General features: G+C 38.8%; 1 protein-coding gene across 7 annotated transcripts in view; it reads right to left on the bottom strand.

Moving 5' to 3' along the window:
- Window positions 1–1,478: 1,478 nt before the first annotated feature.
- Window positions 1,479–27,857, bottom strand: part of EDEM3 (ER degradation enhancing alpha-mannosidase like protein 3) — a 74,949-nt gene continuing 48,570 nt past the window's right edge. The window contains exons 14-21 of one of the 7 annotated variants that reach the window (XM_032317513.1): window positions 27,033–27,198; window positions 26,584–26,738; window positions 25,547–25,703; window positions 23,198–23,389; window positions 21,625–21,790; window positions 16,513–16,698; window positions 7,976–8,404; window positions 1,479–1,717 (exon numbers count right to left, since the gene is read on the bottom strand). In XM_032317513.1, the coding sequence (XP_032173404.1) occupies window positions 7,995–8,404; window positions 16,513–16,698; window positions 21,625–21,790; window positions 23,198–23,389; window positions 25,547–25,703; window positions 26,584–26,738; window positions 27,033–27,198 (1,432 nt within the window). In that variant the 3' untranslated portion in view covers window positions 1,479–1,717; window positions 7,976–7,994. The other 6 variants (XM_032317512.1, XM_032317518.1, XM_032317517.1 and 3 more) reach the window with 6 other exon arrangements.

Consider the following 27,857-nt stretch of genomic DNA (forward strand, 5'->3'; position numbering starts at 1 on the left):
TTTGTTTTTTTTTTCCCTTTCACTCCAGAAGTGTTTAGTGAGGGCTTTTCAGCAGTCAGGTGCTGATCTAGGTGAGGAGAAGAGGAATAGGCCAACTTTTCTGTCTTCTCCAGGAATTCCCAGTCCAGTGATGCGATGGTAAACCCACTTGTGTGGTTTTTTGGTGTGGTTCAGACATGTCTCCCAGGTCTGGCCCTTCTGACTAGGGATGATAATATGTTTGAGCCAAAGATCAGAGAAACTGGTAATTACCTTGGAAAGAGGGATACACACCACCCCAGCCTTTCGACACGTTTCCAATAAATATCTTCTGGCGCAAAGACCATAAGGCTTGAATCCGAAAGCAGCCCATTCTCCTATTCCCACGTCTTTGGTAAGTGCGAAGTACCTTCAATTTCCAGATCTTTGCAGTGGCTGGCTGGTTGGCCAGCTAGTTGTTTATAAGAATCCCCGATGCAGCCTTGTTTGACAACCGTCTGTGCAGCAATCTGATTTAGATCAATCTAGTCTCAAATTCCAGCCCCCTCTAACTGGGTCTGTCCTTTCTGGCAAGCCGGTCAACTTTGCTGAAACTTCTTCTTCCTGATCTGGAAAATGAAATTACAGACATCTCACGAGGTTGTCCTATAGGGAAGGACTCCGATACAGAGTGCCCAGTATCTGTTGAGGCCTGGTGAAGACTCAGAAAGTGGCAGCTCTTTTTATGATAAGCTCTACAAAGAGGGCCTTAGGCATCACTCTGCCTGTGAAGAGGAGGTGACTAGACCAGATCTCTCAGATCTTTGCTAGAACTTGAAGGAATCACTGTAGGGTTGAGCAGAAGCTTACAGATGTATCCTGGGTGGGAGTCAGGGAACCCCCCAGAACCACAGAAGGAAGGTGCTGGGGTGAAGCTGAGGCAGTAGTCTGGCCAGACATGTTGATGGAGTGGACATCTGAACTGGATTTGAGAAGAGGAACTTGCATGGCCTCACACCAAAGAAGGTGTCCATGGTTGACATTAGATTGTAGGCAAGTGAATGGATGAGGCTTTTTCTCCCCATTGACCTGCTTGATTAAACCAATAATCTGTTTGGAAAGCTGTATCACCACCATTTGAAAGATTAACCTAGAAAATCTCAACAGTTGGAGGCGGCCTTTGGTGTCCATAGTAAGTCTGGAGCGAGAGCTTGGTGAATGGTACCTTGAGAATGGAGGAGTCTTCTCCCCACACTGACGTTTGGAGGTCAAGGGTCTGCCAGCTCAGGGGTTGCACGCTGGAGGTCTTTCTTGTCTCATCTATTTCAACCTGAACGGCGTTTAAGATGAAATCTCATCTAGTTTTCTTGGCTTTTTAAAAATATTAGACAACAGGACCACACTGAACCACGTTCTTGTGTAGTGAGTTTGCTGGCACCAACTTTTTTGGGGGGGAGGGTTCAGATTATTTGCCAGTTTTCTCCTTGAAATAATCTTTTCTTCTGGTCTTTGTAACACTGCTCTGTCCTCTCCCTCCTCCCTCTCCACCTGCCCGTTTACCTTCCATACAAGCCCTTGCTCCTGTTGTCTTGAACGCCAGCTAGCTCAGGGCCCTGTTTTAGAGCCTCTTCTCTTCTCCCCAGTGCACATAATCCTCCGGAGCAGTCTTTTGAGTCCCAGCTCTATGCTGTTGGAAAGGAGAAAAGCTCTTCCCTTCCTCCCTTCTGAGTTCTTTGGTGGATCTAGTAACTAAATTGACCTAAGACAGATTAACAAAAGAAAAGCAAATTTAATTTTCTATGTAAGGGAGCCCGTAAAAATACAAGATTCAAAGAAGAGACCAAAGCAGGCAGCTTTGTCACACTTTTCAGACAAGGAAGTAATACATTTGTGAAAAATCAGCAAGACAAAAGGGTTTGGAGTTGGTGTAGCGAATTAGTGAGCAAGTAACAAGGTTTGCTAAATGGCCCTCTCCATTCCCCCCGCTCTGGTGATAAGGATGCCTCCAGCCTCCTGGGACAGGGATGGTACCTTTCATGTGGCAGGTTTATTTCCTCTTTTCAGGGAACAAAGGAAGGTCAGAGTGTCCTTTTCACACGGGCTGTTTCTTGAGTAACTTTAATTCAAAACAATCAATTTGCCAAAGCGGCGTAATTCGGGCCGGCCTCTTCTGGAGTCCTTCACGGCTTCTGTCCATGACAGCTCCATGGCACATCAGGAACTTGTTGAATTGTGCAGAAGCTCAAGATGGTAGTGTTCTGATGTGGTATTTTTCTTTCTCCCTTTTATCCTTGAACTGACCCAGGCTGTTTTTATTCTTAAAATCATACTCATTTTGTAAACTTATGAAAACACAGAAAGTTATAAGTAAACAGATAGAAATTGCCTACAATCCAGAGAAAACCACTGTTAATATTTTGGCTAGTTAAGAGAATTCTTTTACTATGCTGATTTCCATCACTATCCTCTCTCACTGTAAGTTTTTGTTCATAAACACATTATCATATTACTACTTTATTTCCCACCTTTTCTATGTGTTGCCCACTGCCCCAGACAATGCCTAGCACACAGGAGGTGCTCAGTAAGTCTTTGCTGAATAAATGAGTCTCTCTTTACATATACAATGGAGTTGAGATCGTATATATACAGTCCCAGGTTTTTCTTCATTTAGCATTATATTCCCATCTTGCCACTGACTTAAGCATTTTTCGGTCATCTGGGATGACAAGTATGTTTTGTTTGTTTGTTTGTTTGTTTTAGAGATCTTATTTATTTGACAGACAGAGATCACAAGTAGGCAGAGAGGCAGGCAGAGAGAGAGAGGAAGTGAAGCAGGCTCCCTGTTGAGTAGGGAACCCGATGCGGGGCTCGAGCCCAGGACCCTGGGATCATGACCTGAGCCAAAGGCAGAGGGAGAACCCACTGAGCCATCCAGAAACCCGACAAGTATGTTCTTTTATGAACTAAGAGAATCCTCAAGGGTCTATCATTACTTCTTCACTGAAGATGAACACTACAGACCTCCAGGCTTATTAGAGTAAATCAAGAGCAAAGCTTTGGGAACTCTAAACTTGACTCGCTGGTAGATGCTGACACTATTCTCAACCCTCACAATTCTTAGCTTCTCTTAGTAGAGAGAACTCTTAAACTTGCTTTACCCAGGAAAGAAGGGCAACCTCCCCTTTGAAATCTTCCAAGAGATACTATTAGATCCTTTAAACTCTTGCTGAAATAGTGTGGTTCTGTCCTCGGGGAATACAGGCAGGCTGACACCAGAGTTCGTGTCCGGAGACCCTGAGAATGGATGCTACCATTTCTAAACTTTAACCCCAAATGGGAAGAAAGTGGTCAGGTGGGAAGGTAGTGGCTGAGTGAAAGGTGAGCCGAAACTGTAACGGAAGTGTGAGAAGGGGTGAAGACGGAGAAATGGAGAAGGTGCGCTGAAAGGAGCGTGGGCTCAGGAGATAGACCAGAGAGCCCCTCCCATTGCCCGTCACTAAATGTGGGGCTTTGAGATGCTTAGAACTTCGGGTCGCAATTTACTCATCATTAACGAAAGCAATTATCAATAGATAATAGTAATTACGATTAGGCCTTTCAAGTGGTCCGCGCTCAGAAACTCTGCAACGGTACACATGAGCAGCACAGTATCCCAGGATCTGAAAGTGGCTGCTAAAAGGAAGCGGCCCCAGGGGCACCTGGCTGGCTCAGTGGGTTAAAACCTCTGCCTTTGGCTCAGGTCATGATCCCAGGGTCCTGGGATTGAGCCCCACATCGGGCTCTCTGCTTGGCGGGGAGCCTGCTTCCCCCTCTCTCTCTGCCTGCCACTCTGCCTACTTGCAATCTCTGTCAAATAAATAAATAAATCTTTAAAAATAAATAAATAAATAAATAAAAGGAAGTGGCCTCACTGGAATTAGCAGGAGAGGCTACGTTGACTTTGGATGACAACAGCCAAAGATTTTATTAAGTAAACTCAAAATATAAACATGTCACCAATATTGACACTGTGAATTATTAACTCATCTCTGCTCTGAGGGTCCTTGGCACTATTTGAGTTGTGGAACTCTTCAGTGCTTGTTTCTATACCCTAAACTATCCCCAGATTTGCCCCCCTGGGGTAAAAAGAAAATTAAAGGGAAGATAGACTGGTGAAAAAAATTTTTAAAAAGATACCAAAGTATAGGGGCGCCTGGGTGGCTCAGTGGGTTAAGGCCTCTGCCTTTGGCTCGGGTCATGATCCCAGAGTCCGGGGATCGAGCCCCACATCGGGCTCTCCGCTCAGCAGGGAGTGTGCTTCCTCCTCTTTCTCTGCCTGCCTCTCTGCCTACTTGTAATCTCTGCCTGTCAAATAAATAAATAAAAATCTTTAAAAAAAAGAAAAACCTTTAAAAAAAAAAAAAAGATACCAAAGTATAAAGATAGGCAAAGTGATGCTGTAAATCCAAATTAAAACTAGACCAGAATATTTACATATTTTATTAAATCTTTACAATCAGTAATTATAATCAAATACACAATTATATACAAGGATTATATACATTTTGCCCAGACTTTTACATCACAGTACATAGTTTCCCTTAGAAATATTGTATACATTTATCACCAAACAACAAAATCCAACAACAGTAGTGTTACAGCACCTGTTAGTACAGACATCTTTTTCATAAATTACATCATAAGAAAATATACGGCTGTAAATTGGGCTTTTAAAAATGTCTTTTATAAAATCTGAACATACAATATTTCATTCACAGAATGTTTTTTTTTTCTATGTTCTGACTGAAGCCTTGTGCATAAAACGACCGGTTGAAATATTTACTAAATCAGCTCCCCCCCCCCACCGCCCACTTCCAAAATTATAAGCACTATCTGAATTACTTATGCTGAGCTTCCTTTATGATGAATCTGGCATGGGGTTTGGTGAGAGAACAAATGCTGGTTTTATTGTAAAAAGGGCTATGATGGTAATTTAAATTTTAAAGAAATTCTCAAAAGAATAATTAATTAGAAATTAAAACCAGAGAGTGCACAATTTTTCATTTTACTCTCTAATACTGTGAAGAAAAAGGGGAAAGTATAATGTCAAAAAACAATTTGTTCTGAAACAACAGTTATATTATTGTTGGAAGCCTATTAAAGGTTAAAAAGAAAAGAAAAAAAACAAAACCTACCCAACAAAATATCCCATCCTAAACATATCCAGTAAATTACAATTCTGTCACACCTACTTTATGGGAAAATTATTGCAAATTAGGGTGTATCATTTTAATAGACTTTCATAAGCAGAAAAAGCTACAGCTATTTTTTAGTTAGGTAAACAAGTTAAGTTTTAAAACTTGAAAATACCTGAATTAAATACTTGCTCTAATATCTAATTTTTCACTTTCAGATAAAATCCTTACTTGATTCCAGGTTTGTAAACATTGTATAAATCCTTCTTAGTCCAACAATTTTATGGCTGTGGTGATCACTTCAGCTCTGTTTCTATGCAGTCAACATTTAACTGAGGTAGACCAGATGTTTCTAAAATTCAGGGTCTCATAGAATCCCCTGAATATTCAGGAAGTAAATAAAACATCTATCAAAAGTATTTAAAAAACAAAACATTCAAAAAAAAAAAAACCACCTAATGCTGTTGGAATTTTTTAATGAACTCAAAAAACAACTTCATGGCAGTACGTCAAATAAGAATGTGTTGTTAATGATAACGTTGGGAGTTCTGAAGCTGAACATTACACCTTCTCAAATAGGGAAAAATCAAATATGATTCCTTCTGGGTGTTAAGTATAACTTGTTATATATACATATTTTAATAGGATTCACTTTTATAAAAAAAGTGAACAATCTGCTTCTAGACGTCAAGGAACGGCAAGAACTCTCCCTAATGGCCAAGGGCAGGGAAAGTAATAAGGAGGCTCTCGTATACCTTGAGATCTTTGCTGGGGGAAAAAACCACGTTGTTTTGTTAACTTAGAAAAGTTGAATTTAGACAACAATGGCTCTGAGCTACAAATACAAAATCAAATCAATGTATATAAGGCTTCTGGAATCAAAGTCTTAAGAGGAACATCTGCTCCTTTTCTGCAAGCCCCAGTCCTATAAATCAAGGCAAGTCAAGTAATTAAGCTTCAGCTATTTTGGCAGCTTTGCAATTAATATGAACAAAGCACTATGTCTATCCTTCCGTATACTGTATGTATTATAGTTCTATCTTCTTACACCAAATTTCACATGCAGAAAGACTAAAATATCCATTTTAGTGTCAGGTTTAATTAAGGGCCAATAAAGGTCTTATTCTACTACTCTTCCCCGCCCTCCCCCTAAAACGTGAATTCTCTATTAGTTTTATTATTCATTGACCCAATTATATTTAGCTGGAATTTTTGAAAGCAGCTATTTATCCCCTTAGAAAAGATTATGTTACTTGGGATCTAAGACATACTGTACACGAATATACATAACTACAATACAGCACTGCTCTCCATACAGTTTAACAGCTCCCCATACAGTTTAAGTTCATCAGTACCTCAAAACTGTGTTTTAAGAAAAGATTAATATGTAATGTCACGGTAAAGAGAAAGAAAATTAAGTCTCACAAATATTCCTTTAGAACTGATTTAGTAAGTTTAAAAATAAATAAATAAAATGAATAAAACCATGATTTCAATTACAGGGCTGTCTACAGGGTATCAAGAACAGATTTTAAAACTTAAATGCGGCCGGCACCAGACTGCCACCAAAAAAAAAAGGGAAAATAAATTCTCATTAAGCTATATGGCTATATGTTAGTTGCCACTGTGTATGCTTCTTACACAGGTTACCATAGATTACTTTTCAAGTCCATATCAAAAGGAATATCTGTTAAAAAAAAAAAAAGTTAAAAAAAAAAACCTCAAAAACCATGATTCAACAGAAAATGTGACAGATTCCTTAGGTGCGTCTTTAGAAACTATAGTTTCAAAGAAAAATAGTAGTTTCCCTAGGATTTTTAGATCACTACCACAGTTTCATTATGGCTCCCTAAAATAGAAAAATGGAACAAAATGTATTCAGCTATTGGCGGTATGGCCCTTGTGGCTCAAACTGCATACTAAACATGGGATGGAGTAAGGCTGATGGCTAGAGGTAATCACCTCTAAGAGAAATGAACCGGCAAAGATTTATAATTTACCCGACAAGGATAGAACTTTAAGTTCCATTTCAGAGTAGTCATGGCTCTCCCTACGGAAGGCCCAATGGCAAGTTCATATTACATTATAGTTTCTCCCTTGTTCCATTTTTCCTAAGTATTAAGTAACCAATTTCCATAATATATTATATGACCTTTTTACCTGGTCCCGATGATTAACTTTATGCAGAGAACTCACTGAGAAAAGTACACTGGGTTCACCTTTGGTTTAAACAAAAAGGACACTGTTAAGAGAGGAAAAAAACCAAGTCATCTTGATCATTTGTTTCACGATGAAGCAAGTGGAAGTGATGAGCAAAGCCCGTTTTCATCATAAACGAATCTGCTTCATGACCACTCGGGTCACTCTGAGTGTTTCTGTGAAGGCAGCAAAACCAGAATGCCCACAATGCTCAGATGTATTTTCCCAAAAGAGCCTCTAACCCCCAAAACGAGGAAAGTCAAGCTTCCTTTAACTAGAAAGCTAACAAATTCCTATTCTCCACTCCACCATCAACTGAATTTGTTTCTGGTCTATCCAGAGACTGCACAGCAATTTGGCTCCTAGGAATGCCCAGCTATCCTTTCCCGGCCTGAGGGGCTGCAGGGTGGTGTGATGCTGTCCCAGGTGGGAGTCAGGATGGAGAAGGGACTGGGAGTTTCCATTCTGGATGGGACGGTTTTAAGCAAGGTCAGCTCTAACACAGCATGCTCCAGGCTCCTATGACCACTATCTCAGTCAGAACGTGGTTACTCATCAGCATCCTCAAAGACTCCCACTAGAGAGCCTGCTTGGTATCAGGGTGTCTGTGAACCACAGTTTGCCTTTTCTTTTTAAATACCTACCACCGGATTCTTTAGTGAGTCATAGTTCATCTTTCTCCATCATTTCAAAGGCTTCTATATCTTCATTCCAGTCTGCTAATATGGAGTCTATAGGCTGGACCTTTTTACCCCAGCTAACATTAGGATTGGAATCTTCCTCAGTTTCTGATTGTTCCTGGAGTTGGTTATCTAAATCTGTACATTCACCATCAAGACTTGTAGTCTCATGGTTCTCCATGGGGTTAGAATTCTGTTCAGAAGCAGAAACGCTTGCAGCATTGTCCGTATCTGCTGGAGATGATGATTCTGGTTCTGAGTTTAGAGAACTTTCCTCAGGAGACTCTTGATCAACCAAATCAACCTCCTGAGAACTTGGCGTAACCTGTTCAGCACTCTGATCCTGAGAAGCGTTTTCAGAGGATGGCTGTTCTTCACTTTCCAGGTCGGGATCTGTATGTGAAAGAAGAAGCTTCATGCTACTTTCCCACTCAAAGTATTTACTATGGCAGTTTTAAGAGCATACTGGTTTTCACAATAAAATGAATAAAAGAAAAAGAAAAGCACATTAATGCAAAACAGTGAATATTAACATTGAAGGGTAAAAGTACTGCCTTCGAATAATAATGTAACCACATTTTTCTTTTATATGCATTTTGCATAATTCGACAAAACTTTCAAACTGAAAGGATGACTCTAGTCATCATCTAGACTGCCTTCAATGGGGATTAGTTATGCCAAGAAACACACTAAATAATACTGCTAAAATGCATATAAATTTGCACTAGATGTCTAAAACTTACTGTTAAATATCTAAATTCAGAAAAGCTTGTACATGAGAACACATGAAACAGAATAAATTTTAAACAGCACTTATCACTATGTTTTAAGATAATACTCTTTTGGAAAGTGAAATTCTACTCAGTAAGCCATGAAAATGCAGATAATTCAACACTATGGATTTGAGGGTACTAATGTGGTTAGATAAAATATTTTCACAAAGACAAGCAAGAACAGATTATTTATTGTATTTCATTATTGTAGGCCTATGAATTAGAAGGTATCATTTAAAAATCCACTGGGAGGCTGAAGAGGAGGTTAAACCTCTTGTATTGAAGATACAGTGAAACTGCTAGAGACCTTCTGTTCAGGGCTCCCACAAGACAGTGCGGGACTCACACTGATGGCCCCTGCCGTGTGCTCCCCGTCTCTGCAGGCAGTGAGCTCGCGGGTCCTGAGGGACCCCTCTCAGTGCGGCAGGCGCTGTGCAAGGTGATAACGTGAGGCAAAAGCCAAACGCCAGACCTGCCCTCATGGATCTTTCAGTCCAGGTGGGGAAAACATTTACAAATAATTACACAAAATCAATGGAAAAGCGTAACTATGACATGTTTTATGTTGCTAGGAAAGCTTACAGAGAATAGGAAAGAGTAAGGAGAGCCGAGGGTTTCCTTCAGAAAGTGACACGGAGCTGAGACTTAAAAGGTAAGTAGAGTTAATGAGTCAAGGAAGGAAGGGAAGACGGGACATACTCTGAAGCCAGAAAAACTAAAGGAAACAGGCATGCGGGAAGGTACAGACAGGTGCGTTTAAGTACACCCTGATGAAGGATTCCCTGACTAGGGAAGTTTAAGTTCGCGGGGGCTGGGGAGTCCCCACACTCTCTCTCTTCTAAGCTGTGGAAAAGGTATACATTTTTTTTTTTTTGAAAAGGTATACTTTAATTCAACAATCGGGAAAATCACGGTGGGGACCAAAGCAGAGAAAACAGGAGCTGGCCGCTCACTTACAATAGGCTACCCTAAGTTCAAGGGAAAACAAAAAGAAAAACCTTCAGGGTTTTTTCTAGATTGTATTAATCTGGTTTAGAAGTATAGGAAAAGATGTAGTACTGGCTGGTCTAGTAATAAAAATTGTGCTTTTGGCAAAAAATTACCCTACAGCTACAGATTATGCAATAGATTCTGGAAATCTAGCTAAAACAACAGGATAAGAAAACAGAAGTCGGTATAAATATAGGAAAAGAATAGATCAAATTGTATTTTTAGAGTGTGTTGTATATTTAAACTCAAAGCAACTCTAAATTTTTTAAAAATAACATTAAGATAATATAAGAACTTGAAGGGTAAAAATAAAATAGGCAAATAACCTCTCTATAGTAAAAACAAGTTAGAAATAAAGTTAAGTACCCTTTTCATAATAAAAATTAAAACTATAAAATGATTAGATTTGCTATGAAAGATATGAGACCTACATTACTTAATACCATAAAATGTTAATAAAAACATACAATAAGACCAGATTACATTTACAGATAGTAAAACTTTCTACTTATATGTAAAGCATACAACTACACAATTCCAAAATGAACCCCATTTCTACTTTTTTTTTTTGTTTTCTTTTGGGACCAGATAGAATTATTTGGAAGTTCTTATGGAAGAATATATATCGAAGAGAAGTCAAGAAATTTTGAAAAGAACTAGTGTGAAGGGAGTTGCCTTATCAGGTATCAAAATACATTCAAAACAGCAAACTTTTATTATTGGCACAGTAGTAAACAAATAGATTAGTTGAAAAGAAGAGCAAGTCTTTCCAGACAGAGAAAATATGTAAGACTATCTGACAGACAGCAAAGCAGCAGCTATCAGTAAAGTAAAGACGGCCGTTGAAGAAACAGAAAAGGTAAGGAAGGAGGTAGTGTTGGGGTCGCATGGTCTCACGGCCTTATTCTACGGGGCGGGTCAGCGTCCTGTAGGGAGCAGCCCAGTCCTCAAGAGCATTAACAACTACATCATTAAATTCCGGAATGGAGTATCAGAAACACACACAAAAAAATGAAGAAAATCTCAGGATACAACGACAAGAAAATGATTAAGTTTTTTTTTTTTTAGTATTTAATTAATTTATTTATTTGACAGAGAGAGAGAGAGAGATCACAAGTAGGCAGAGAGAGAGAAGGGGAAGCAGGCTCCCCACCAAGCAGAGAGACTGATGTGGGACTCGATCCCAGGACCCTGAGATCATGACCTGAGCCGAAGGCAGCGGCTTAACCCACTGAGCCACCCAGGCGCTCAAGAAAATGATTAAGTTATAATAATAAAAGAACAAGGGAGCCTTGGCAAAGACTTGAAACTGGATGTTCTATGATCATTGATACGTCTGTCCGGCCAACATTTGCTGCAAGCACGGATTATAGAGATGAGAGCAGGTAAAGCAGCAGGATTTAATATGAATGTCAAAGTAGAACGATATTAAAAAGATCCTTGGAGCGCCTCGGTGGCACGGTCCTTTAAGTGTCTGACTCTTGGTTTCGGTTCAGGTCATGATCTCAGGGTCCTGAGATCAAACCCCATGTCCGGCTCTGCACTCAGCAAGGAATCTGCTTAAGACTCTCTCTCCCTAGGGCGCCTGGGTGGCTCAGTGGGTTAAAGCCTCTGCCTTCAGCTCAGGTCATGATCTCAGTGTCCTGGGATCGAGTCCCACATCGGGCTCTCTGCTCAGCAGAGAGCCTGCTTTCCTTCCTCTCTCTGCCTGCCTCTCCGTCTACCTGTGATCTGTCAAATAAATAAAATCTTAAAAAAAAAAAAATAAAAGACTCTCTCTCCCTCTCCCACTGCCCCTCCGCGTTCTCTCTCTCTCAAGTAAATAAATAAATCTTAAAAAAAAAAAAAGACACTCTTACATTTCACCTATGAGAATAAGAGAAAATTCCATTAAGAAGGTGGTATTTAGGGTGCCTGGGTGGCTCAGTGGGTTAAGCCGCTGCCTTCAGCTCGGGTCACGATCTCAGGGTCCTGGGATCGAGTCCTGCATCAGGCTCTCTGCTCAGCGGGGAGCGTGCTTCCTCCTCTCTCTCTCTGCCTGCCTCTCTGCCTACTTGTGATCTCTCTCTGTCAAGTAAATAAATAAAATCTTTAAAAAAAAAAAAAAAAAAAAGAAGGTGGTATTTAAATGGGTGTGCAGGATGCTAAATGTCCTCAACAAGAAATGGGCCATGGGTGTGCGGATAGGGATGGATAAGCATCTCAGTAAAAGGAAGATATGTACAAATGCAAAAATGCATGTGCAAACATGTCAGGCTAATAGAAGGGTGCAGGTAAGTATCAATTCGGCTTAACAAGAATGCTTCAGAAGCTCCTTTCCAGGCAAAGAGGTTTTCTGCGTACATATTAAATTTTGCAGTTCAACTTTAGGGTAGATTCACCCCAATCAAGTTCAATGGGGGATAATCTTAGGAAAAGTAACACTGCTAGACTTAAATCTTGAGCAGTTCGAACCATGGGACCTTTCTTTTCTTTCCCCCATTTTCTCTGTCCGCCTCTGTATCAGGTAGGTATACATACAGGAGCAGGACTGAAAACAGTCTACTGCTCTCAAGGCACCATAGACCTACACTGTAAACTGAAAGCATGATCGTGTCTGGAACCTTCAAAATGCTGATTCATTTCCCCTTTAAAATACTACTGAGAAAAGGAAATGGATTCTTAATTATAAACTATCAATTTGGATCTAAATGTAACAGTACAGTGTCATTTGTTGGTGAGCACAGGGTTGGAATAATTCTTAAAATTTGGAAAGGTGGGACACATGAGAGACAAGATACTAAAACTTCTATGACAAGCTCAACTATTAGAAGTAGGACTGGTTTGACCTGAGGAAGCAGTATTTCCACTTCATAAATTACTAATGCTTTACTTCTTTAGAAGAATGTGTAATAAGATATCTTCTTGCTAGCAGACAAGACTATTACAGATATATATATATATATACAGATATATATATATATATATTATTCATTTATTTGACAGAGAGAGAGACCACAAGGAGGCAGAGAGGCAGGCAGAGAGAGAGAGAGAGGGAGAAGCAGGCTCCCCACCGAGCAGAGAGCCCTTGACGCGGGGCTCGATCCCAGGACCCTGAGACCACGACCCGAGCCAAAGGCAGCGGTTCAACCCACTGAGCCACCCAGGCACCCCTATTACAGATATTTCTGTATCAATTGCTGGAACTTCTCATCAGAATTAGAAAGCGAGAGTGGGAGTAGGGGCTTGTTCTGGGGCTTTGGGCTTCTATTTTCTGTGTCAACATGTGGGATGAACTGCTCAATTAAAACTGTGCGACTTTATAAAGGAAGTATGAATTTGTGGAATGAAATTTTTAAAGAGCAATCTGGAGGACATGTTAATGCGCAGATTTTAAGGACGCTAATTACTGGAGGTACTTATATAATCCTACCTAGCCCCCTTGATGGTATAATATGGTTCATACATAACTTGGAGACTAAAAAAAAAAAAAAAAAAAAAAGGAAGAAAAGGTGCCTTCTTAGTGTTGTTCAATGCTTCTCAAAGTGTAACTGAGTGGAATTACCTGGGATGCTTGTTTACAATTTCAGATTCTAGTCCCCTGCCTTCCGAGAGTCTGATTCAATATTCTGGAGTAAGACTTAGGAATCTACACTTGTAACAACAGCATCAGCATCCGCTGATGCAGAAGATAAATGCGGGCATGCGGTAATGGCGCAGGACAAATTAATGACAACACTAGAGACATCATCTTCTTAGGATATTTTCCTAAATGAATAAAGTAGTTGATTTAATAAAACTATTACTGAGTTTCTGTTATACCAATAATTTTATTATATTGATTTTGTTAACATAGTTATGCAGTTCTTGAAAGAGCTACATAAAAAGGGGAGGTTTTTTTTTAAAGACTTTTTATCAAACGATCATTCTGTAACAGAATCAGAGCTCACTAACTTTAGAGCCCAGCAAAACTTTAAAAATAAATCATTTCTATAAAGCCCTTTTAACTGCACGGTCCTTAAAAAATACTTTTCAGGAGTGCCTGGGTGGCTCAGTCCATCAAACAGCTGCCTTTAGCTCAGGCCATGATCCTAGGGTTCTGGGATTGAGCCGCACACTGGGGTCCCTCGTCAGTGGGGAGCCTGCTCCCTCTCCCTCTGCCTGCAACTCTGCCTACTTGTGCTCTCTCTCTCTCATCAAATAAATAAAATCTTAAAAAAAGAGAGAGAGAAGGGGCACCTGGGTGGCTCAGTGGGTTAAAGCCTCTGCCTTCAGCTCAGGTCATGATCCCAGGATCCTGGGATCGAGCCCCGCATCAGGCTCTCTGCTCAGCAGGGAGCCTGCTTCCTCCTCTCTTTCTCTCTGCCTGCCTCTCTGACTACTTGTGATTTCTGTCTGTCAAATAAATAAAATTAAAAAAAAAAAAAAGAGAGAGAGAGAGAGAATACTGTTCAGACAGTATTTTTTGTACAGTAGCACACCCCCCCACCCCCCCACCGGTTTTCCTTTGTGACATTTCAGTTACCCGCCATCAGCCGTGGTCAGGAAGCAGATGATCTTCCGCCTCCTGACCCAGCATCAGAAGGTGAACAGTAGCCTAATGCTAGGGTCACACTGCCCATGTCATTCCTCTCGCTTTGTCTCATCAAGTAGCATTTTATCATCTCATATCACCACAAGAAGGATGGGTATAGTACCGTTAAGATATTTTAACGGTATCCAGATTCACATAAATCTCATTACAGTATATTGTTCTAACTGTTCTGTTTTATTATTAGTTATTGTTATCAGCCTTTTATTGTGCCTAATTTGTAAATTAGACTTTATCACAGGTATGTATGTATAGGAAAACATAGTATATATACAGAACAGTAGACCATCCATAGTTCCTGGCACCTACTGGGGGATCTTGGAATATACCCCCCACAGATGTGGGGGCAGGGGAGGATCTATAGTAGAATTTATCTTTTTCTCTTATTCTTTCTCTGGTATGAGAAGCATATGCTTTACTATGACCTTGTAGTCCTAATCCCATGCACCCCTACACATATATGTATTTTTAAAACAAGCTGATATTTTAAAGACTTTACATTATATTCAAATAAAAGTGATCAAAATTAATACATGCCAAAACAACAGCATCTTCATTAGACTGACTCTTACATGGACTAGTGAGTTCATCTATACTATATGGATATGTAATTCATAGGATTTGTTAGGACAGGATCAATAAAGAATTATTATTGTGGGAGAGCTGACTAGACATGAAAATCTAATTACATTAATCCAGATATTATCATGGTATCCACTGAAACAAGTTATATGTATATATATATTTGCACATGCATGTGTGTATATATATACACACATACACACATACATATATACATATACATAACTTAAAGCTTAGTAATGCAAGATACTTACTACTATTAATAATGTAGCTTGGAATCATTTTACCTTTTAATATTGCTGCTGAAATTCCAATGGTAGCACAAATAGGGGGGAGAAAAGCAAAGGCATTAAAGAGTTATATGGAGTAATAATTTGCCTGTGTTTGATGTGCCTACACGCATATATGGAGGAGAGAGGATCCGAGTTGAGAAAAAAGACTCAGAAAAAAAAAAGCCAGGAACACAGGAGGATTTAAGAAGATTAGAAATCCTATTCTGTTCTATTTTTATTTCTACATCTTTACAAACATTCATCCTATTCACTTCATTGTTCTTAAATACTGGACACGTGGAAGATCCTCAAAGAAGAATAAAGTAACACAAGAAGAGAAGATAACACACTGATCTGGCTAGTACCAGAGTACCGCTGAACTTTTTTTTTTTTCCCCACTGTTTCACTTGGAAGTTACACTGAATTGAATCAATTACCTACCTAGCTGTTGGACAAACATCCCCAGGGATTCAAGAACCCTGCACAAATCCCACAACGTTAGTCATAACGTTGGAGGCATCTGCAGAGAGAAATACAGTTCTCTCTGCAGATGCCTCCAGTGGCTAGGTAAGCCTGCTCCCATAAGCAGGATGGCAGTCTATGTCTGATGGGTCATTTTCCCTCACTCCTCCACTATCCCCCGGTGTCAAACTAAAAAAGAGTACTAGTGAGACCTTGCATTTATACAATTATTTGGGTTTCAAACAGCTTTCAAGTTACTAACAAACATTTTGGCCTAGAGAGGACTACATATTGTCACAACTTAAGGCACGCTACCCTGTCCTTCACACACCAGCCAGTTGTAACTCTTGTAACTTATAAATCCTTATGTGATAAACGTACACCTCGGTGGACAGAACCTGCTAGATTTTTACTGCCTTCACCAAGACAGTGGTCATCTGATTATTGGTGGCCTGCTGAAACCCAACTACTATTACATTGTATATAATGTCATTCCATACAATCTTTTTATTCCTTATAAAAGAAATGTAAGATGTAGTGTCAGTATAATTGAACGGTGAACACCTGAGACTGTTTAAATTGACTCTCTTGATATATTAGCTATATTTTTATCACTGGGCAGAACCAAGGCAGAAGTGATAAATGTCATATAAAAAATAAAATTCGAAAAACATCCTAAGTCAGCACAAAGCAAAATAAATGTTTTACAACTCTTATTTCCAAAAATATTTTTCGAAACCATCGTGTATTTTACCAGTTAACCAAAAGTAACTTTTTATAACTCATTTTTATTATCTAACTAGTAAAATCAATGCTAAGCTGTATAAAAAACACATGATTTTTTACCCTTACCTCTATCTTTTGCTTTGTCAGAAAGAAGCACTTCCACCTCCTCATACTCCCGGATGGCATCCAGTATGATGCTTCCTTCTTTACTGAATAAGAACAGCATGGGGATCTTGATGTCATCTGTGTCTTTTCCATCACCCGCCATCTGGAACAGAGGGGCAGTATCACTGCTGCTCCCCTCATTGTCATCTAGCCAGGAAATGAATAGAGCAAACGTCAAAACCTCTGTCCATTAAAAAGATCTATAGACCAATCTTTATTATTTTTTTCGCCTGTTGGCGGCATTTATTTTATGCACCAAGAATCAGAAAAATGAACATACTTTTAGAGCTCACTAATTCCATTCCTAGAAATTTATTCTGAGGAAGAACTCAAAACAAGCAAAATGATCTAGTTCTAAAGTAGTTTGCTGGAGTACTATTTGTAATTGTGAACAACTGTGAATTTTTTTTTTTAAAGGTTTTATTTATTTGACAGACAGAGATCCCAATAGGCAGAGAGGCAGGCAGAGAGAGAGGGGGAAGCAGGCTCCCTGCTGAGCAGAGAGCCTGATGCGGGACTCGATCCCAGGACCCTGAGATTATGACCTGAGCCGAAGGCAGAGGCTTTAACTCACTAAGCCACCCAGGCACCCCTATTATAAGCAAATTATAATTAATTACTTAATGGAACACACAGAAAAACAGAATATTACTATTACAGGAAAAAGTAGAACACAATAATCCATAATTATGACTAAAAACTTCCATATGCTTATAAGAAAGCCCAGAAATAGAAATAGTCAAAGCCTTGGCTTACAATGATAGAATTATGAATGAAATTTCATTGCTGTTTAAGATTTCCTTTAATGGCATTTACCAAACTATTAAATGATAGCTCCTATTTCTATACTGTTCACAAAGAAGAATGATGATCGTGGTTCTTCCTCTGTAAGTTGAGGTGAACACTACAGTTGTTTCACACGGGTGAGGTAACTGCTGTAGGACTGCTAAATAACTGCTTTACTGGTGAGGTGGTCACGCCCCCCTCTAACTGCGCTGCGCAGGCCAGATGAGAAGCCTGCCTGTCCCTTCTCAGAGAGCTTGCTGTGATAGGCCCTGCTAAGTGGAGAATACCAAGTAGGACTCTCCTCCTTAGCGATAATTGATTGGACAAAGCAGGGCCACCTGGCTTTCAGTCTCTCTAGAGGCCCCGGAAGTGGCACACGGCAAGACGGTTTCAGTTAGCAATGGACAGGGATCTAGTAAGGGGGCACACACTCAGGGCTGAGGCTCTAATTTTAGAATGACCTTTTTGGAACTAATGAGCAAAGAGGGAGCAAGCTGGTGAGAAGCTGGAGAATGAAGCAGAACTGCAAAGAGATGCAGCGAAGAGAGTCTATGAAGCGAAGAGAGTCTAGGAAGACTGAAAGATACGAGAGAGAGATGTGAAAAACTCTAGCAGCTATCATGGTTTCTGATGACTTTTACTCAGCCGAATTTCTTACTCTCACAATTAAAATAATCCAGTTCCGGGGACGCCTGGGTGGCTCAGTGGGTTAAAGTCTCTGCCTTCGGCTCAGGTCATGATCCCAGGGTCCTAGGATCGAGCCCCGCAGCAGACTCTCTGCTTAGCGGGGGACCTGATTCCTCCTCTCTCTCTCTGCCTACTTATGATCTCTCTCTGTCAAATAAATAAATAAAATCTTAAAAAAAATATACAAAAGATTGGGGTGCCTGGGTGGCTCAGTGGGTTAAAGCCTGCCTTTGGCTCAGGTCATGATTCCAGGATCCTGGGATGGAGCCCCGCATGGGGCTCTCTGCTCGGCAGGGAGCCTGCTTCCTCCTCTCTCTGACTGCCTCTTTGCCTACTTTTGATCTTTGTCTGTCAAATTAAAAAAAAAATCTAAAAAAATCTAAAAATATATATATGTATATATATTATATATATATACAATAATAAAATAAAAAAATAAAATAATCCAGTTCCATGCAGTAAACAAACCTCCCTTCTTAAACCAGCTTAAATCAATTATTGTCTCTTGCAGCCAAATGATTATTCTAAGATAATTTTCACTTTTAGTACTTGTGATAAAAAACAGCTAAGCCCTAATCTGCTCATTTATATACAATGAAAACCAGCAAAACCAAACAAAATACTTCATCAGAAACAAAAAAAAAAAATAGGGAAAAGATGTTATAATACAAGAAATTTTCTCTTTAAAAGTGATATTTCCTGGGGCACCTGGGTGGCTCAGTGGGTTAAACCTCTGCCTTCAGCTCAGGTCATGATCTCAGGATCCTGGGATCGAGCCCGGGATCAGGCTCTCTGCTCAGCAGTGAGCCTGCTTCCCCCTCTCTCTCTGCCTGCCTCTCTGCCTATTTGTGATCTCTGTCAAATGAACAAATAAAATCTTAAAAAAAAAATTTCCTGAGAGTAAGGATCATTGCCTCTTACTTGTTTACCCACTGAACTCAGTAGAAGATTCTACTAATAACAGCTATTAAAGAAAACAAACTTGAAAAACCTTGCAGAGTATAGAATACCATGAGAATAAGACTTAGTGGAAACCTAAACTACTCCATATGTGTTCCAGCCCTTATTTCTTATATTTTATATTTTTTAAGTCTTGGTAAAGAGGTGTTCAAAATGATAGTGATGACAAGTTATTAAATTCTTCAATAAAAACAACCTCACAGTGTGGAAAATCACCAAGGATGAAGAGATCATTTAAGTTGGGCAGCAGCAGCCTTTTTCTGTAATTGCACGGAGAGTGAATATTTTAGGCTATACAGTTCTCTACTCTTACTGTTGCTCGGAAGTAAGCATACACAATATGGAACAAACAGGCATGGCTGTGTTTCAGTAAAACTTCTATTTACAAAAAAAGGCAGTGATGTGGACTTGGCCTACAGGCTGTAGTGTGCCAATTGCTGATTTAAGTTATTAAGCAGAAGTTTTCCTAATACTGAATTAACTAATGAAATCTCTGCACTCAATAAATCAGCCCTGAAGTGCCTGTATAGGATAAGCAAAAGGAAGAGTAAATAATTATTTTCACTGAAATAAATCCTAGTATTTTATTTCAAATGCCTTAATTTTTACTTACCTTGAATTGGAAAAGGAAATCTATCCCAGAAAGAAGGAAAAAATTCAAAATAGATTTTCCCTGTGCTTTGAGAAGCTATAAAAACTTTTTTAACTTCATAATTAGGATGTGATCTCAGGTCTTGTAGTTCTGAATATAAACTATATACTTAAAGCAAAGAAAAATTTGGGGCACCTGGGTGGCTCAGTCAGTTAAGTGTCTGACTCTTGATTTCGGCTCAGGTCATAGTATCAGGGTTGTGAAATCAAGCACGGCATGGGGCTCCCTGGTCAGTGGGGAGAGCCTGCTTGAGACTCTCTCTGCCTCTCTGCACCCTCCACCCTGCTCCTTCTCTCTGAAAATAAATAAACACATCTTTAAAAAGGAAAGAAAAATTTCTTTTTTCCCTGGCAGTCAAGGTCTGCTTGTTAGTGATTTTCTATGAAAAATAAAAGAGCAGAACACACTGGTTGAAATACGGAGGTAAAATGATTTGAGTTCGTAATTTCAGTGGAAAAAAGACCCAAGGAAAAAAAAATTTGCTAGGAACTAGTGCTTATACCTATGATATGTAAACTATTATACTAAGACATTTTGTATATATTATAGTCAAACCTTAAAACCACCTGAAAGATATTTATTACTGATGAGGGAGCAAGAGGCTGGCTGAAGACAAAGCAAAAGCTGGCGCCTTGCACCACCCCCTTTCATCCGCTCCCCTCCATATGTGTAGCATTCCTCAGGCACCCCTGACCGCCATAAAACGATAAATAGTTAACTTGCAGAGATCACAGTCCTGCAAGGTAGGAGTCTCCCTTGGTTTGCAAATATCCTTGAGATTTACAACAAAGAAGTTACCTTATCAATAGCCCAATCTCCAAAGACACAGAACTCAGTTCCTCAAGCCTAATGTTACCCTCCCCTCCATAAAAACCGAAGGAGGTGGAAGTAGAAGGAAAAGTAAATAAAGTTAAATTTCTTCTAAACCTAAATCTTATTAACAAGGATGCTTGATAGCAGGAATGGAACATTCCACCAGACTTCCAATTGTCTTTACTCGATAACAACTAAGCCTTCAATATCCTGATAGTATTCTTTGCCCCAATAGCCCTTCTGAACACCCCTTTGTCCTCACCTACCCAACCGTGGGGTATATAACATGCCCACCTTCACAACCCGGGGCAGCCGCATCTCTGCCTGCCCACGGGCCCTGTCCCCGTGCTCTAATAAATCACCTTTTGCACCAATGACGTCTTAAGAATTCTTTCTTTAGTCGTCGGCTCCGAACCTCCTCACCCCACCGAACCTGACTTAGGTTCTGGGACTTCATCATTACCACTTTTACTAGAGCTCAAAAAATATTCTACTGAGGGGCGCCTGGGTGGTTCAGTGGGTTAAGCCGCTGCCTTCGGCTCAGGTCATGATCTCAGGGTCCTGGGATCGAGTCCCGCATCGGGCTCTCTGCTCAGCAGGGAGCCTGCTTCCCTTCCTCTCTCTCTGCCTGCCTCTCTGCCTACTTGTGATCTCTCTCTGTCAAATAAATAAATAAAAAATCTTTAAAAAAAAAAAATTCTACTGAATAAACCAATAAACTAAAGCCAAGCCAAGGTCACACCATGATCTTGCAGCGGAGCCAGGAACTGCACCCCAATGTATTTGAGTCCAAAGCCTGCATCTTTGTGGAGGAATGGGTATTTTTAATGGCTTCCCACTGGAGGTGCCAGAGTGTAATTCTTGCCTTTAGAGGGCTTTGAATCTGAAAGCACATTTTCTTACCATGCTGTTGGGTGCTTTGGGGTGCCCCCACGTTCTTATCTGTCCCAAGTACTTTTATTAGCCTTAATATACAGAAACCCCAATCTAGACTTTCAAAAAAGATACACAAGACACAGCCATTATTTAAGAGAGTCACTGGATTACCCACCCATTATGCTGTCTGGTGAACTAAAAATAATGTGATGAATTCTGCTAACATTTTGACAAACCCAAGGAAAAATCCTAAAAATGATCTCCTCCCAGTGAACCCAATGGCACAGAGGAGTACTCACCAATAACAATGCCACCAATGGCACCCGCATTCTGAATGTTGCGAGCCTTTTCTGCAAACATGCACTGTCCTCTTTGTATCAAAGCGATTTTTCCCATCACTGCCTCGGGGTTAGTAAGCTCTGAACAACCATTGTATGGTTTACTGCTTGCAACAAATCCTCTGGTCTGTCAGAAATAGAAGGAAGTTAAATATCCTTTTGTCTTCTCAAATCACTCTCTAGTCAATACAATTCACCATCTAGGGCTTTACTTCATTTCTAATGATAACATATCCAGTATAAATTTAGCAAAAAGTTTTTGTTTTGAACTCTTTTGCAAATCATAGTACCCAACCAACATTTTACTGTGCTCTGCAGTTTATAAAACAAAACTACTTTTTAAAGCATATAGAGCATATATATATTTGTATATAAAGCATAAATACAGTTTATAAAACATAAATTACTAAAGCTGATCTTTATAATGACTCTAAGAAAAAAACAGAATATCTCCATTTTACCTATGGGGAAACTAAGACTTGGGTTACATAATTTGCTCAAAGACACAATGTTAGTAAGTGGTAAAGTTGGAATTCATAGGCAGATTCACTTCATACCCACATCCACACTTAAAATAGCTGGGAACCACTTTTAAACCATCATTATAGGCAGAAAAATTTTTTGAAAGAGGGGAAAAATGGATTTAATCTACATGAATCTGTAAGCAGCTCTCTTCCTAGAATGATTAATCCATCCGAGAACTGATTTTAAAGATACCAACATAAAGATACTTTAATATCCCTCTCTCTCCTAGAATGCAAACTCCACAAGGGCATGATCTGCACGAGCTTCATAAACAACACACACAGCTAACATCTAAAACAGGGCCTAGAATACAGTAGTACTGGACTCAAAAAAGAGCTGCTTGACTGGATGAGTCAATCTATAAACATTTAGAGCTTTAAAGTACACACACAAAAAACGTCTCCGTTAGAGGGAATGGAGTTCAAAGAGCATTGGCTTTAGATTATCAGGCAACTTGGGTCTGGTCCCAACTCAGCAACTAGTTACATGAATGTGTGAACTGTTTAACAATGTAGGTATTTGTTTCCTACATTAAAACTAAGGGGCTGGGCTAGCTTAGTGGCCTTCCAAGTTGGCTTGGTGGGACCACAGTGTCATGCTCTCTATGGCCACCTGAGCTAGAGCATCTCTGGTTTTAGTTGTGTTCTACCTTAAAGCTCCAAGTTAGATTTCTGTTCAATGAAAGGTTCTAGTAGTTGCTAAAAAGTCCAAAAAACCATATTTAGATAAATTAAAGATACCAAATTACAGAACAGCCCAAGAACTAGAAAATATGTGAACAACATTTTAAGTAAAATTTTTAAGCATGTTGTATACATAAATTATGACTCAAAATTTTCAAGATATGCTTTTAACTTTAATCTGCTTTAATCTGGGAGAATGGATATTTGGGTTTTAGTAGATTAAATATTTAGGTTTAACAAACTGAAACTACTAAATTAGACTAAGCAATGAGACAATACTTACACAATACATTCAGTTTCAACAAGCATATTGTAAGTGTACACACCTCTTTATGTTTAGACAGATCTAGCCCAAACTGAGCTGGTCCAGCAGTTAACACTACCCTGCCAAAAAATGGGTGGGAAACAATTTGTACAGCCCGTGGAGGTAGCTGCTGTTCTTTCTGTTGCTGACTTGACAATTCAATCATCTCCTGCATAAACCTCAACCCATCTTCAGCATCAATTGAACTAGCAGCCTAGGGAAAAAAACAGATTAATTTTATCCTTTTGAAATGAAGACTTTCAACTTTCTGATGTCTTAAATACTAATGCACTATATAACCTACTCTAAAATTTCCCCTTTCGGTTTCAGTCCCTATCAAATAATTATGGCCTGATTTGTCCTAAAAATACTACTTCTGGAAATATTTTCTGAAAGTACATTTGTAATTTTTTTCAACATCTCCTTCACTGTTCTACAAACCACTTCTGATACAAATTGAGAATGAAGGAGCAGGAGGCTGGCTGAGGACAAAGCAAAGGCTGGCGCCTTGCACCCCCCCCGAACTGGACTTCCACCAAATGCTGAAATGTTTACTTTGCTTGATTTTTTCCACCGCTTCCCCTTTTAAGAAATAAACCTCATACTGATCCATACTTCGCTTCTTTGGAATTATGATCCAATAATCACACTAAATTCAAAATATATGTATCAGGCTTCTATTAAGATCCCAGCAATGGACTAGGAACTGGGGACAGAGTCTTTCACTATAAGAAGTTTGTATCTAGAGGATACAGACATATAAATTTACCTATGATAAAATTCTCATGTGGAAATTAGTCTAGCAGCACAGACAAGGGAATGTTTGATTCTGCCAGTGTGGATCTGGGAAATATTTAGAGAATGATATTTGAATTGAGTCTTAACAGAGGAAAAGCTGAAGAATGCCTACCTTAGTGGAAAAAAAAGGTGGATTCCTCACACTTAACAGGAAAAGTTAATTGTACTTGACAGAGTTAGAGGACAAGACAGAACAGAGAGAAGTTTGGAGACAGAGACAAGTTCAAGACTATCTAGATATATCCAGGTTTGGTGACTTAAAGAGAATGATGCTAGGGGTATTGAGATGGCAAACAAAAAGGAAGAAAAATGGACTGAGATTGGGGCACAAAGAGATAATCCAGATTTAGACAGAGACTGAGATGCAGACACATGTCATACATATGACTGGCAGATTAAAGCTGAATTTAAGAGTATAGGTAGGAATCAGGGTTACCTACGTACATCTAAGAAATCACACGTACAAAGACGACAGCTGAGCTTGCAGAAACAGATGTGACTGCGGAAGAAGAATACAGAGAGAAAGGGGTGCGATCCAGACTCTCTGGTAGTGCCTACATTGAGTGGCTGTGGCAAAAAAGGAAAGTTCCAAAGGAACGCACAAAGCAATAAACAGAAAAGTAGAAAAGTTATATGTTGCTGGAATGCCCTGAAAGCCAAGAAAGGGGTATATTTTAAAAAGGGTCAGTCAACAGTTACAAAAAATCTAATCAAATAAGGATTAAGAGGTCACTGGGTGGTAGTTATGCCATTGGTGGCGTAAGTGAACATGTCACTAGAGATGCTGCTCTCTCTACTGAGAAGTGACAGTAAGTGAAACATAAGGGAGCAGGCAGAAGACTCTTTAAGAAAGGACTGATATGACAACAGAGATGAGAAAAGAAATCAGAGGGAAAACTAAGGTTGTGGGAAGGCTGGATTTGAGATTAAGGGATACCATGTTGAAATTCTTTAGCAAACTGTGTTTTTTCTCACAATCAATATATTAATAAGGTGAATAAACTGAAAAATTAAAAGGTCTCATATTATGAAAGCTTTTTAAAGCAAAAAACAATAGAATTTTCTCAAAAAGCTATGTTATTTTTCCTAGGCATAGACAAATACTTGCAAATTTTGATTTTCACAACGAATAAAAATAAAATAAAAGATTTTTGGAAACTAAAATACTGTAAACTACAGAGGTACTGAAATGAATTACTAGCTTTTAAGATTTGCTGTAAAGGGTGGAAAGACAAGGTGCTGAGAAACAGAAAACTCTGAACTTGAGCCCTACATTTGACTCTACTGATTTCAGAAAATTACCCAACCTATTCGTGATTTTTTTTTGATGTTTTATTTTTTTAAATTTAATTTTATTTTTTCAGTGTTCCAAGATTCATTGTTCATTTGATTTACACTAGTTAGGGGCCGAATTACATGGCTTTCCAAGATACTTCCACGTCCTAAAATTCTGATTCTCTAACTTTAAATCACATATTAAAAGTTTTTAGAAAGCCAAATGTCATTATCTTATGAAAGCTGATGAGACCAAAAAGGGCAGAGATGGTAACTAATTAGTACAGCAATGGCTTACTTGGATTGCATGTTGAACCAACTGGACTCTCCCATCTTTGAGGTGAATCAAACTCACCCCCATCTTCTTCAAGATTTCTAAATGTTCAGGATTAGTGGCCATGAAATCTCTGGCTCTCAGAGGGGGTTTAGCTCCACTCCTGAAACTCTCCTCTCTGCTAAAAGTAATTATAGGCAAGGCTTAAAAAACTACAAATCAGAACTGGGGAAAAACCTAAGACAAATAAAAATAATTTTAGATACTTGCAAAACTGCTAGTTTTAGAACTAGTAGAACTGGAAAAACTGGAAACAGCTATTTTCTCATATATAACTTAGTTTATTAAGTGGCATGGTCAAATATATTTTACAGTTACCAAAGCATGTATATTATCTACAAGTCTGTATTAGTCGACAGCCTTATAACTATCTGAAAGCACAGAAAAGGTTGGCTTGGGGATTTGTTATTATTGATTTCTTCCTTGAAAAACAAGGAAGCAAAACAGCATTTCTATCTGTGCATAATAATACTTAAAAAAAATTTTTTTTTAAATTTCTTATTGATGGCCTTTCTAATGTAACTATTTAGGAAAAAATGAACTCATTAAGCCAAAAAATGTTATTTAAAAACTAAGAATCAGTACTTCATCAAAAAACAAATCAAATGAAATAAGAAACTGTATTTTCACTACATAGAAACTACAGCTTAAAGGAAAAATACTTCCTACATAAACAAGATATGTGGAAGTATTTGAAGAAACTATTTTGTGTAAAAATGAACTACAGAAGTTAACTATTATATGCCACCCACTGACTATTAACAGTTCATTAAACAAAATAATCACCATAATAAATTTCCATAATAAGAAAGATATTACTTCAGAATAAACTTTGCCATCTAACTTTACCAACAAATAACTTTTCATTAGTGATAACTACATACTTCAAAATGTTTTTGGTCTAAGTGAACATCTTCTTGGCCGTTATATATTCCTTACACTCTCTGTCATTTACTAACAATTAACTTCGTTATTAACAAGTACGAAATAAAACATCTTACACTCTGATGATGCCTCTAGGACAGCTCTTATCCACCACATTTTTCAAGGGTTCACGAATACTCTGAGCATACAGTGGATCATTAGGAAAGAGAATCTGAGTGTTTGGACAAGTCCAGTCAAAATTACTGTCATCCAGTTCTGTATAATCTGAGGTCTACAATATAAAAGAATGTTACATAAATAAAAATAATTATTTTACTAAACATTATAGCATGTTCATATAAAACATTAAGTGAAATCTAAGCGTGTATAGGATAAATAATATAATAAAACAAGAATACAATAAGTGTATATAAGATAAAACTGTAAGAAAACAAAATAAAATATCAAGTGTACTTTTCTTCCTGCCATACATATATTTATTGAATTCTATTCATGAATTATTTTTCACTTGGAAAAATAACCACATAAAAGAGAATAAGACATTTAATTAAAAAACATAACCTACTGTATTCTTCTTAGAGATACTTTGATTTGTAGTAGAGAGCCAAAGAGGTAACAGATGAGCTTCTGTTGTAAAGATGTAATCTTCTATGTCAAAAATAATGTCCTCTTTATCAGCAAATAGCAGGTAAAGATACTTAAACATCTCAGCCAAGAAGAAAGAATCCATCCTGAGATAAAAAGTCACAAATAAATCTAAGAACATAAAAATATCCAATGCCAACTATCTGAAATAGACAGAGTCAAGGTCAATGAACAAGTCTATACCAATTCCGATGTCCAAAGTACTATAGTATCTGTTCCCCAATGGAACAGTCTTGACTCGAAGCATATTCCAAGGGAATGAAAAACATCAGAGGGGCTGCCTACCACACAGGTACACTAAATCTTGTCAATAGTACAGACAAGATTTTTCCCATTGGCCTTCCAATGAAGGAGAGTTTTCCATTTCTTCTACAGAGAACCAACAGCAGGGAGGTAATGCAGATAAACTTTACCACTGAGAGCCATACAAGAATTCAATTAATATTAAGCTGGATAAAGTAAAACAATTTTTTTTTTTTAAAGATTTTGTTTATTCATTTGACACAGAGAGATCACAAGTAGGCAGAGAGGCAGGCAGAGAGAGAGAGAGGAGGAAGCAGGCTCCCCGCGGAGCAGAGAACCCGATGCGGGACTCGATCCCAGGACCCTGAGATCATGACCTGAGCCGAAGGCAGCGGCTTAACCCACTGAGCCACCCAGGCGCCCAAAGTAAAACAATTTTGATGGAGTTCATTATGTAGCTATTTAAGTGATAAGCAAGAAGGCTTTAAAGGTAAAGGAAATC

The sequence above is a fragment of the Mustela erminea genome, chromosome 17 (assembly GCF_009829155.1).
Source record: "Mustela erminea isolate mMusErm1 chromosome 17, mMusErm1.Pri, whole genome shotgun sequence".
NCBI lineage: Eukaryota > Metazoa > Chordata > Mammalia > Carnivora > Mustelidae > Mustela > Mustela erminea.